This window comes from Hippocampus comes, unplaced genomic scaffold, assembly GCF_001891065.2.
Source record: "Hippocampus comes isolate QL1 unplaced genomic scaffold, H_comes_QL1_v1.1 scaffold345, whole genome shotgun sequence".
In the NCBI taxonomy this organism is placed as follows: domain Eukaryota; kingdom Metazoa; phylum Chordata; class Actinopteri; order Syngnathiformes; family Syngnathidae; genus Hippocampus; species Hippocampus comes.
Genome location: NW_017805538.1, coordinates 1,542,394 through 1,555,146, shown reverse-complemented (window position 1 = coordinate 1,555,146; position 12,753 = coordinate 1,542,394). Strand labels below are relative to the sequence as shown.

General features: G+C 43.6%; 1 protein-coding gene across 9 annotated transcripts in view; it reads right to left on the bottom strand.

Annotated features, from left to right (window-relative positions):
• The window catches only part of mcf2la (mcf.2 cell line derived transforming sequence-like a), a 60,003-nt gene that overhangs the window by 4,223 nt on the left and 43,027 nt on the right, over positions 1–12,753 (bottom strand). For 5 of the 9 annotated variants that reach the window (XM_019878417.1, XM_019878413.1, XM_019878416.1 and 2 more), the window contains 23 exons: positions 7,863–7,976; positions 7,638–7,754; positions 7,376–7,525; positions 7,048–7,172; positions 6,857–6,971; positions 6,654–6,773; positions 4,867–5,058; positions 4,609–4,800; positions 4,294–4,447; positions 4,165–4,217; positions 4,004–4,083; positions 3,822–3,888; positions 3,619–3,734; positions 3,465–3,534; positions 3,284–3,376; positions 2,541–2,633; positions 2,328–2,453; positions 2,016–2,237; positions 1,858–1,950; positions 1,315–1,393; positions 1,183–1,246; positions 1,001–1,101; positions 720–812 (listed from right to left, as the gene is read on the bottom strand). In XM_019878417.1, the coding sequence (XP_019733976.1) occupies positions 720–812; positions 1,001–1,101; positions 1,183–1,246; positions 1,315–1,393; positions 1,858–1,950; positions 2,016–2,237; positions 2,328–2,453; positions 2,541–2,633; positions 3,284–3,376; positions 3,465–3,534; positions 3,619–3,734; positions 3,822–3,888; positions 4,004–4,083; positions 4,165–4,217; positions 4,294–4,447; positions 4,609–4,800; positions 4,867–5,058; positions 6,654–6,773; positions 6,857–6,971; positions 7,048–7,172; positions 7,376–7,525; positions 7,638–7,754; positions 7,863–7,976 (2,629 nt within the window). The remainder of the gene's footprint in view (positions 1–719; positions 813–1,000; positions 1,102–1,182; positions 1,247–1,314; positions 1,394–1,857; positions 1,951–2,015; positions 2,238–2,327; positions 2,454–2,540; positions 2,634–3,283; positions 3,377–3,464; positions 3,535–3,618; positions 3,735–3,821; positions 3,889–4,003; positions 4,084–4,164; positions 4,218–4,293; positions 4,448–4,608; positions 4,801–4,866; positions 5,059–6,653; positions 6,774–6,856; positions 6,972–7,047; positions 7,173–7,375; positions 7,526–7,637; positions 7,755–7,862; positions 7,977–12,753) is intronic. The other 4 variants (XM_019878411.1, XM_019878412.1, XM_019878415.1 and 1 more) reach the window with 2 other exon arrangements.

The window sequence follows — 12,753 nt, the reverse complement described above, 5'->3', positions numbered from 1 at the left end:
TATGATGAACTCAATTACATTTTTAAATCACTTGACAGCACTACTTTTAATGCTTTTCAATGACCCGCGGAAAGCCTTGACGAGCCATTTAGTAGTTTTTTTTTTATTTTATCGACATGCATCTGGGAATATGTATTTTCGATTACGGTAATTTGAATTTGAATTCAAACCACTGTCAGGCTAAATTGAGTATACAGTTCATTCATTATTATTAGAAACAGATTATATTATTATTAACAGAAGAGCATATCAGAGTATCGGACGTTGATGGACAGCTACACTGCATGTCGTTTTTTTGGCATCATTTTTCTCACACTTACTGTTTCATGTACAATCACTGTATCTGTTTTCAAAGGAGCTCCATTTTCCGTCGCTGACTTTCTATTTGCTCTCCGCCTCAGAGCAGTTTCGAGTTGAACTGCCAGACAGTAGTAATAGTGCATGTTCTGATCCCCCTATGAAACTAAAGTCTCTCTTTCCTCTCCACACAATAGGAGGTGCCTGTGCTTCTTCTAGAGGTGCAGCCAAAAAAATGGCACCTTTGGTCGAGGTAGACATGCGTCCCATGCTTATGGTCTTAAATCTGCTCCTTTTTTTTTTTTTTTGTAAAGAGCAGAGACAATTTATGTTTTGTGACTTAGCGTTATACAAATAACATTGAATTTTAACAGCATCTGCAGCAGTTCTAGAAAACGGCCAGTCCCAATTTGTCATGTTACCTTTTGGACTCTTGAGCGTGCTGAAGCCCTGCAAAGTAAAACGCTTTTTAGTCAGTGACGACCTGTCCGCGGTTGGAATTGTCACCGTCTCATCTGGAAGCAATGAGTTGATACGTGGGGGAAAGAGGGGTCGGTGCCAATCAAAAGAGCACAAAAGAAGTACCCAAAGATGACGACAGATAGACAGATGAGGATGGTGAAGAGAATATCAGGATTACAGATTAGCAAAAGATAATAAAGTAGCATTAAAATGGGACTTTGATGCCTTCAAGAATAGTCACCTTTGTGTTTGGCCGGCAAAGAGTTGTCGGACACAGCGATCGCCTCCGCCTTCTTTTCCTCCTGCTTTTTTTGGCTCTTTTGACTGTTGCTCCGAAAGGGGCTGTGTTAAGACGGCAACAGAGAGTCACCAGCTCAATAGGAAGGTTTAACAGTGATGGAAAGAGCTGCCCACACTACCGACCTGAGCGAGACAGAGGAGTTGGTGGTGTGGTTTGGGGAGTCGCAGCTCTTCTGCTGGCTGGCATCTACAAATGTTTGAAGCAAAAGGTTATAAAAAGATTGGCTGTGCCACAGAGTCAAGTGTTCACGATACCTCTGCAGGCTTTCAGCTGTTGGGTGAGAACTTTGCGGATCTCATTCACCCACAATGTTTTGATCTCAGGCGTTGGAGCCTAAACAAAAATAACATTTCAACATAAGGGCCGTGTTTGATTCTCCTGGTGCATTTCCTCCCCCTAAACACACCTGGATGGTCATAAATTCATCCATCTGTGGGCATCTCTTATTGATGATTTATGTTCTTTTTTTATTCAAACATTTACTTTTTCTCATGTACAATGTATTGTTTGTGTTTGGGTTTTCCCCGTTGATGATGCTATAGATCTTTAAACTCCGAAAATACTGTAGTACTGCAGATTACCCAGAGTACCCGAGAATGACACTGAAGCCTGACGTCTTCCCTTTAGTCTCATCTATTTGCAAAAAGTTTTGATTGAAACGATCCAGTGTTATCTCACAACAACCTGTCATTTTTTTCCCCTCACAATGATAGCATTACCAATGTGTGACATATGCGCGTAACCTTAAGTTAAGAAACCTCGTGGGTTTCGGATCCTGATCGAACAATAAAGCTTACCTGGACAATAAAAACTTCCTCTCGTGAATTACACCAAACCTCAAACTTCTTGTTGTCTCCTTTAGCGCTCTCTGTAATTCCCACTGCACTCATCTGATGGAGAAACAGAGCAAAAATGAAATATGTGCAATTCTGGACTGAACATTGCAGTGGCTCACATTGAGAGAGTGTTTGAAGCTGTAAGATGGAGCTTTTTCATATCCCTCGCCATTCTCCTCCCTCTTCTTGCAAAAGAGCAGGGCCTTCTCGTGCAAGAACAGATGCCTCTGCATGGGCTTAAACCTGGCCAGGTCCTTGACCTTGGCATGTCCTTTCTTGTGCTCTGTCCACACGCTAAAGGAGCCTTGCATCAACAAACGACCCAGCTCTGAGAGGTTACCCTGAAATAAGAAGAAAAAAAACGATTCACTGCCATTCACAGGTTGAAAGAGAAAATGAAAGAAAAACAATAATAAAACATGCAATCATACCTCATATCCTGTGATGGCAATAAGGTGCATGGAGTCGTTAACAGCTTTCAGGATGCCCAAAATGGAGGTGAGAGCTTCCTGGAGGTCGTCACAGCCATCACAACCTTTACTGTACTTTAACAACTCCTGCAAAGGCAAACGGGGGAAGCATGGCCAGTCTTCTCTGCTTTGCATGTGGACTTCACGCCATCATGCTATGTGAATGCAGCTCACCTTCAGCAGCAGCTGGTACTTGGTGATTCTCTGGACGGGTTTAAGGAGGTAGGAGTCCAATCCAAGTTTATGATCCAACTTCTTCTGACACTCCTGTTGGGGGGCGGGAGAGGGGAGAAGTAAATAGGCTTGCGTAGTAGCTGACAGACTGACAGACAGACTCCCGGACCAATGAAATTTACCGCGAGAAGCGATGCCGGAAGCGCAGTTAAAAGAACATGACTGCCTGACCAAATGTTGATTACAGTTTGACTCGACTTGAAAAAATGACGGACTGATGATGAAGGACGCGAGGGCCCAGGCCACTAACGGATGACTAATAATGGATGGGCAAAATTCTGTAAAATGCCCACCCCTGATAAATTATGCATTGGTGCGATTATTTAAATTGTTATTTGCTTCTATATTAATTTGTTAAACAAAATAAATAAACACCTACTGTGTGGTGTGGTGTACCGTACTGAGTATTTTGCCGTGGCTTAAGGATGACACATTACACTTTGGTGCAAATTGGGATGGCAAAGTTAGAACATCCGGATATATTATTGTGTCCACAGACAACACAGCACTCTACCGCCACCTACAGGAACTTTCCAGGGTGCGCTTGTTGCCGTTGTAAATACAACACATCCTGATTTATATAGCGCTTTCACAAGATAGAATGTTGTGTCTGCTGAGTTTACATTACAGTAACTAAGTCATATTACAATATTAAGCTTTTGTTTCAAATCATTTTTAAGAACCTGGAAGAAGGCGCAATCCGAGCACTGCCGCCATAAACTCTCAGAGCGAGGTTTATTTTGGCAGTAAGCCTCGTAGATCTGGAGGTCCTTCATCTGAGAAGAGAGAACAACCAGTTTGCTTTTCTTCAACCATGAACCTTGTCATTGATTTTAAGCGCTTGTTAAAAGACAAAGTACTTACTCTTTCTAAGAAGCAGCGGCCCACAAGTTCGGGGCAGTTCGTGTAAGCCTCTAGATCCTTCAGAAATGTCCTGAAAATTAAATTCACTCCAGGTTAAGATGTATACAGCAAGTACACAAATGCCAGTGTTCCCCTCAGTAGAAAAAAAAATTACCTCTTGTGAAACTCATAGATTTCTGACATGTTCCCAAACAGGATATCCTTCTTATTCAGCAGCATACTGGGAATGAGGTGAGCCATGGAGGGGTTGTCCATCTCTGCCGCATAGCCCTGGAGCGACACAACCGCCGTTGTTCAAACGTATCATCAGTAAATGTGTGGAGACTGCGGTACAGATTAGACCGCAAGGAAGCTCACCTCTAAAACGCACAGAAGCTCCTCCACGTATGCTCTCTCGGTCTCCAGCAGTTCATTCATCACGTGACTAGAAAGCGCAAACAGGATTGTTTTTTTGGGTTTTTTTTTAGACAAACATACTCCAATCTCGTCATCATTAATGAACGAGTGCTTGTAGAAGCTGAAGGACTGAAGCCGCTCACCGTCGCAGCACAGCCAGGTTTTCGTCTTCCTCGGACAGGGAGGCGTGTCTGGTGCCACCGTTGGATACGGGAGACTCAACCTGGACAAATACAATTTCTTAGTGGAGTTTCAAAAGTTTCCAACATGTCCCTTTCCATCTTGATAGGACAACAGCCTTTACCTTTCTGCAAAGGGCATTATCTGCCGAGTATCTCCTCTCTTTTCTCTGTTGATCTGACACACAGAAAGGTTTTAAGGTTTAAGGTTTGAACAAACTTGATCAATGGTGTCTCCTTGCTTCAAAACATACTGGGAGATGCCTGTGGAGACTTGACTTCAGGTCTTGGAGCCACTGGCTGAACTGGTCGTGTCTGTTTAGCGGCAAGTTTTTTCAGGCTGACGCGTCTCTTCTCAAACATCTCCTGGACAGAGCTTTGCTTCTGGAAAACTCTCTCTACCTGGTCCTGATGGAAGACATACTGTACATCAACATGTGCCACGTGGATCAGGATAGAGATGATTTTTTTTTTTTAATTCAGATTCATTTCCAAGTTAAACATTTATTCGTTTTTTTTAGTTCATTTGTTTTGAATGTCACCACATTCCCAATTTTTAACTGACTGACCCTGAGTTGAGTAGTGAGCACCGCTTTATATTGGCAGCAGATGGCGCTGCAGTCAATGAGGGTGTGAAGCGGCGCGGTTTCCAGGTATCGTTCCAATTCTTGGAGAGCAGCCTCAGCCCCATCTTGAGACTGACATCGATCCACTGGCTGGCTCGCCAGCAGATAAATCCCCTCTTCGCACCAACGGGTGGCCTGATGAAACAAACCTGTTCAGCATTCTCACAGAAATGCAGCTTGGATGCCCAGAAGTGAGAGTACCTTCTCCAGGGCATGGTGGAGCTCCATCGCTGTTAGAAGAAAGCTCTTTTTGTCCCTCAGAGTTGAACTGATCTCCTCACACACTGCCCTCAGCTCACAGCACTTCGGCCGAATGGAGTCCTCCGCATAATGAGCGTTCTCCATCAGTCCGTCGCCTTCGCTCGCAAGTGACAGGGCGTAGTCCAAAACGTCCTATTGGAGCAACAGATTAGTGTTTGCCTGCCCTGGGATTGCTCCGGCCACTCCACCTTACTCCCACGTTTCAAAAAGATGTTTGTTAGGTTCATTGAAGACTCCAAATTCTCCATGGCTGTGAATGTGAACATGGACAGTTTGGCTAAATGTACCGTAGTTTCACCACCATAAAGCCCACTTAAAAGTCTCACATTTTCTGATGGGGCGCGTTATAATGCAGGGGGCCTTATGTATGCACTGAATTCCAAAAATCTGTGAATGTTGTTGTGTGACTTGGATGAGCGCTCCGCTTGACTGACTGACTGACTGATGTGCCAACAGGCTGCTTATATAGAGGAAAGGCGGACGTGACTGAGGACAGCATGCGGACGTTAAAGGGGGAAGGGTGGGGGTGAAAGAAGACGCTAAAGACACCCCTCGCCCCCCTAGTAGGTGTAGATCAGGGGTGTCAAACTCAATTTTGTCGCGGGCCACATTGTAGTTACCGTTTCCCTTGGAGGGCCGCTATGACTGTGAAACCCTATCAATAAGTCAAGAATAATGGTTTATTCAACGTTATTGTTTAAGTAACTCCAACGAGGGGTTTGCTAACAAGAAAATGCTTACGATATCTCTTTTTTATTACATATGAGAATTTGAAATTTTGGAAGACATTTTAGCAAACATCATGGAAGTTGTCATCTTTGATTTGCTTTCGCGGGCCACATAAAATGATGTGGCCCGGGCCTTGAGTTTGACACCTGTGGTGTAGATAGTGCCGGGATTTCGTTTGTGCAAAACAACATCACTTTAGCTAAGGACCCCCGAAAACGGCACCAATGAAGAGACACGCCGATGAAGCACATTTTAAACTGCAAGCGATGAGTTACGCAGAAGAACATGGCAATCAAGCAGCCGCGGGAGAATTTAAAGATCAATGAATCCATAGTTTGCAAGTGGAGGAAGTAAGAAAACGAGCTTCGCCAAGTCAAGAAGACGAAGCTGAGTTTCCGTGGAAACAAGGCAAGGTGGCCCGAGTTTGAAGACCAACTCGAGTGATGAATTAATAATCAACAAACAGCTGGGAGAAGCGTCTCTACCGTTACCATTCGACTGGGGGCAGTAACGCTTGCAGAAGAAATGAAAATCGAACATTTGGTCGTGAAAATACAGTAACCTGCAATTGACTGGTGACCAGTCCAGCGCATTCTACCCATATCCCGCCAAAAGTCAGCAAGGATAGGATCCCGCACACATGCAAACCTTATGAGGTACAGATAAAATAATTTTTTAAAATGGGTGGCATTTAACCATGTACAAAATTTCTATTGAGTGTTCAATATGTGAAGATTCTAAACCCCTCAACTATTGTGTTTGTTGTAACTTGCTTGTCGAACTGAACAGTAAGCTTGATACTGAAAGCCAGAACCAAGTATGGCTTCCACTCAATACCGACAGTCATTTAATTTCACATTCCTCTTTATTCATCTCTTCATTCAGAAAGCTGCAAAGGGCCAGCAGGTTGTTTCTAAAAGTGGATTTCTGGAGCATGTTAGGGTCGATTTTCAGCTGCCCGCGTGTGTGTGTGTGTGTGTGTGTGTGTGTGTTCTTACACAGGCCTTTTCCTCATGACTGCTGAGCTCACGGAGGACGTGCTCGGCATGGACAGGATTTACGCTGACCTCTGAGAAACCGCACAACCGTTCCGACGTGGCATCAAGTTGGCAGCGCACCTGTGAGCGATATCACATCATCAAAGCATGGTTGCAGAGAACATTTTGTTGCCTAGCACAGGCTGGAAATTTTCTCAACTCACTTCACGGAAGTGCTGCTCAAAACTTCGAAGTTGCAAACACTGTTCCAGCTTGGAGCGATGGCGTTCCCAGAAATCGTCAAATGCTGTCTCGGTCTCGTCCAGCTGACCCAGGAGTCTGAGGGTGGGATGAGAAACACGGCAGACAAGAGAATAAACAAGTCCAACATCACACACAGTCAAGTTACTCTTACCGCTGCACAGTGGCGAGGTTTTCCAGCTCATCATGGGTCATTAGGTATTCCGCGTCAGTCCGAAAAGGCTCGTTGATGCACTCCAATAGACGCGCGCCCTGAGATTGCGACACCTGTAGGTCCTCCTGGAAAAGAAAGTTTTGAAGAGATGAGAAATTTCCTCTGAGTACATCAACCACATGATAATGACAAATAGTAGCATCCAAAAATTCACTTTTTGGAAAAAAATGACCAGCAAAGTGCAAATCCAAATTAGTGCAGATACTTTTCTTTTTCTTTCAAAGTAATTATGAGAAACTCTACCCATGACAGAGAGTGAGAAAGAGACCTTCATTTTGTCTTTTTTTTGAGAATGCAAGTCCAGCAGGCTGGTGGTGGCCTCAGCATCATTGGGCATTTCTGTTTCTGCAAGCTCGGTGCCAAAGGCCTGCAGAGTGTGAGCCGTCGTCTTCACCATCAGAGCAAACGCTTCAATTGCCTGCATCGGAAATGCAGAAACAGAGACAGACAGATCCATTGGTGCCTAAAAAAAGAACAATGTGTTTCCAAAAGATGGTGACCCTGAGGAGCGTGTGTGCGTGCGTGCATACAGTGCGGTGGGAAATCCAGCTTTCATGGCAGTATTCTTGTGTGCCCCCCAATTCCGTTGTTAGTTGTCCGGGGTCGATGTAGGCATGGAGCTCGGTCACCGAACTCAGCATGACCACCTGCAAGGACGCATAAGAAGCAGAGCAGAGTCAAGCACAGCAGACAAATTGATCCAATTACGAGACAGGAAGTCCCGGGAATGACAATAACAAGGAGGTCAGCCCCACCTTCATTTTGAACTCATCCTTGTTGAACTTGAAGAGGAAGTCTGACAGTGCCCGCTGCAGCAAAGTGGTGGGACGCAACACCAGAACCAAGTTGACAGTCGCTGGGAAGGCGCCCTAGAGGAGCATTATTAGTATCAGGGCTCACAATATATAGTTCTGTGTGTGTGTGTGTGTGTATATATATGTGTGTGTGTGTGTATATATATATATATGTGTGTGTGTGTGTGTGTGTGTGTGTGTGTGTGTGTGTGTGTGTGTGTGTGTGTAACCAAATGACCAATGTTTTTTTTTTTGTCTCCAAATTGCAGCCTTTGTGATGAGATAATTGCATTCTACTGTTTTGTGATGTTGATTTAAATTCAAAGATATCTTCAGCGCTAATTTTGGATACACTTCAGTTCTTTATGCTTTGTGTATTCTGACGGAAGAATCTCAGTGACCTTTGATTACAAAACATAGGAACCTTGTGAATAGTAAAAAAAAAAAAAAAAAAAAAAAATTTCAAACCTACTATAACTGTAAATAATCCGAGACAATGATGGCGCATGACCACAACCTTCAACCACATATACAAAAAATGCAGTTTAATAAAACAGCTTCACTGACACGTTGTGAGGCGACATTGGGAATAATTTGTCTGGGGGAGACACTGGCAGAGGAGGCTATTGCACTGGAGGACTTTCTTGGTTACTATGGCTTCCTCAAAAAAGAAAAAAAACATCCTAAATCTATGAAGCTGACCATAGATTGCAGAAAACAGCTTTCCTCGTGAGCTACCGCGGGACACGCGTGGCCGCAACTAAGTCAAAAAGATGACATGCACAAACAGTCATGAAATGCATGCAGTTGCCATGGAAACCAATCTCCTTGGTTGGTCTCCTTGGGGAAAAAGTGCAGGCTGTAAAGGCGTGACAAGAGGGAGGGATGATGGAGAGAGTGACACACACACCATCACAAAAAAAAAGGTTGGTTTGTCATATTGCAAAGATCAGCTGAGAGTTACGACAACACCTCCACACAATCCACCATGCTGTGCCAGAAAGTGGAATTCATTCAAAAATTAATTCATTCAGAGTGGCCTTGTCGCATTACCATGACAATGCAAATTCTGTCCCGCAACATGCTAATGCAGATACATACAGTACATCCCTGGATACACACTTTCGCAGACTAATGATGTGCACGCTCACAAGACACACAATCGCATTACCAGATCAAAGATGCTTAGAAAATATATTCTCAGAATTAGAATAACATTTACGACAGGCCAGGCTGATTGATATTCTCTCAGAGCGGAGAATCAATGCCGTCTTCCAAACAATGTGCTTGTCGCTCTCCCTGGAGCAGGACAGCCACATACTAATCCACAGGCTCTAGGCCCTCTGTCCTTTGTGACAAAGGGGGCTTTAAGCAGCTACAATTTCTAAGCTGCCATTATCAAAAATACACCCAATACGCACACTTATTTATTTTCCAATCAGGCATTGGACTAGACCTCTTATTCTTTCGCGATTGTAAATTCTTCATCTTGCCAGTACCCTCTGGACAAATAAGAGTCTGCAACTTTGTAGTGACAGTGGGGAAGACCAACGTTCCCTCTAATTTTCCAGGTGTCTGAGCATTCACACAAACTCTCAGTGTATTCCTTGAACTACATAGACCGTGGCCCATGGGATAAATATAGCTTACGTTTTTCAGTCCCATGACCACCACCTGGAAAGGAAAGGAAAATGTGAAAAATGGGGCCCGAGAACCTTCTAAAGAACATGCTTTTTTTCAGACGTGCAAATGTTGCACATTAGCGAGTACCATTCCATTAAAGTATCAGTTGCAGGGCTCCAGATTCCCCTAAATGGTGGCATTTTGACCCAATAGTGGCAACTAAATATTTCATCCAAACACAACACAAACCAGAAACACATTCGACTTAACAATTCTCATTTTATTATTATTCCCCAAAGATTAGATCGTGGAACAAGGCACACACATTTTTGTTAAATATTTACACAATCAACACTTTGCAGTCCCTAATTATGAGTGGATGATGTGGGACCATATTTATACAAAGTGTATTATAACTTAATGAATTTTGCTTAAAATGTCCTGTGTGCTAAAAGTAACAAGTCAGGGTTGATTTAATTACCGGTAGTCAAAAATCTCTATTCAATTTTCAGAGATGAAAGTGGACTTACCTGAAAATTCCGGGGGAAAAAAAAAATATATATATATATATGTGTGTGTACACACACGCACACCTGGCTGATCACGCATGAATTAGTTTACACAAAACGCTATATTCAAATGCTCGACATTCAATGATTAATCTTCCTTTTGTGTGCCCACGTGTACCCTTTGTGGCTTCCGTTCTTGCCGAAATTTCAAAATCTCCGAGATATGGCGAGGCCATGAGAATGCGAGGGGAGGGTATTACTGTTGTGGCGACGCCACTCGAGCTAAGCACGCCTCAGCAGTAAATAGTCCGCTGCTCTCTGCAGTGCGTGCATCAGCGCGAACATGTACGCAAGCGCGTCTTTTGATTTCAATCAATCAGCGCCGACGCAACCGACGTCACACACGACAACAGCTAAGCTAAGCTAGCCGAGACGACACTCGAAGTCGGACGGGCACGTTTTTCTGCCAATCTCTGTGTTTCCCTTTTTGTCCAAATATATTTTTACGACAACAACTGTCTTGTCCACGGCGTCTTTTATTCATTCCAGTGGGGTTTAGCAAGTGTGTTTATAAAGAGACAAAAATCTCTTCACCGTCACTAGTGTTAGTGCCTCAACATGGCTACGCTAGTGAAAGCAAAACAACAAACTCAAATGCGTGTTCATTCAATGTTGTCAACTAATATCCGGATTAATTTTAGGCAATTTTTCCTCAATTCTCTGGAGAATTTTTCATTAAAATTTGAAAATCCGGAATTACGGGAAAATCCGGAGGACTTTCATCTCTGAATTATATATTCTATTTTGATATATAGGTGGTTTGAATTTCTCTGGAACAAATACACATCATGTAACTTGTCATGATCTCACATTTTAGATATATGTGATACTTATTTAGCCATCGTGTGCATGTCTTGTGTTGCTCACCATGGTCCAAACAATGAAAATCATCTTATTTGGCCAAGTATGGAGAACACACAAGGAATTTGTCTCTGGTAGTACAGGCTATACTAGTATGATTAATAACAAACAAATACAATAAATAAGGACATGACAAGTAAGTATCGAAAGACTTTCCATAATGTAAAGGTACCATCGTGCAGTAGTACCACCCAATGACAGCTGCTCAGGGAGTTTGTGTGAATGCTCAGACACCTGGAAAATTCAAGGAGGTGTTGGTTTTATTCCAAGCTTGTGTCATTTCTTAATTATTTTTTATTTTTAACATATTTTACCGAGTGAGTTATATCTGGGGCGGGGGTTAATACCAAAAAGACTTGTTTGCACTGGCTCATGGTTACCACACTGAACCAACTGCCTGTTTCCAAGGTTTGTAGGAATAATTAGGCTGCTGTTTTCTCAAATGCATATGGCTGCACAAACAAAATTAGAAACAAATTTTTTTCACATAGTTATGAGTAATTCCAAATATGCAGTCCATGCACGGGGGGCTGAGGGGGCGGAGGAGACGCACTTGGGACATTTCTACCGCCTCCCACCTTTCTCCTTTGTCAATCGCCTCCCTCCTGATAGAATTTCTGGTTGGAGGTGCTAGCATGTAAATAGAGGATTGAGGACTTCAGAATCTGCAATTAGAATAATGAGATGAGCCCCAGAACTGTTCTTGGAGCTCGATGCTCATGCAAACTACGTGTTCAGGGAAGAAGGGCCTCAGTCAGTGGGCAGCCAAGCACCTTATGTCAGAGCTCCAGCATCCCATCATCCAAGAGGATGGCCATCTTCTCACTGATCCACCAATCAGGGCTGTGTGGTGTAATGGCCAGACAGAATGCACTCCAGACTATTAGGCGCACGGGAGCCCACTCGGTGCTTGCCCAAATGCACCCACAGGAGTCTCACAAATGAAACAAAGGGTTCTGGTCTGATGAGAAAAAGATTTTACTCTTTGGTGTAAATGTCAGATGTCATGCTTGGTGGAAATCAGGCACCGCTCATCATCTGGCCAATACCATCCCTACAAGTGATAGATGGTGGTAGCACCATCATGTTGAAGAGATGTTTTTAAGCGGCAAGAACTGGGAGGCAATGCAGCATATGTATAGAGAGACCCAGAATGAAAACAAGCTCTCGAGTGCTCTTGACCTTAGCATGGGGTCACGGTTCATCTTTCGGCAGGACGACATCCCTAAGCACATTACATTGTTAAGATATCAAAGGAGTGGGTTCAGGATGACTGTGAGTCTCTTTGAATGGCCTAGCCAGAGCCCAGATTCAAATCTGTGGGACTCAGCCTCATCCTGCAGCAATCTCCTGCACGCTGATGTGACTGCATGTTCATGAACCACCACTGACTACACAGATTACAGGCATAATTAATGTCCTCTCACGATTTGGGCTTTAATGGTAAGTATTTTCCTTGAGGATCGTCATCATTCATTTCAACATCAAATTAGCAAATTGTGAAAGAAGCGATGAGGCAGGCCAAGGCCATTTGCTTTTTTGACCATATCTATATGTAAACACTGGCCTCTCCTCCTTTATTTCTCTCCAGCAGGATAGCAGCAGGTGACCTTCACTGACCTTGAGGAGTGGCTGTTCTCATGGGACAACAAGAGACCTTCACTTGGCAATAGGTGGCGCTGTTATTGGCTATTTGAGAAAATAGGGAGCTGACAGACACACTCTTCAGTATACCTTCAGGTGAAACAAATCTTACCGCCCCCCCCCCCCCCCCACACAACACAGTTATCTAATATCAA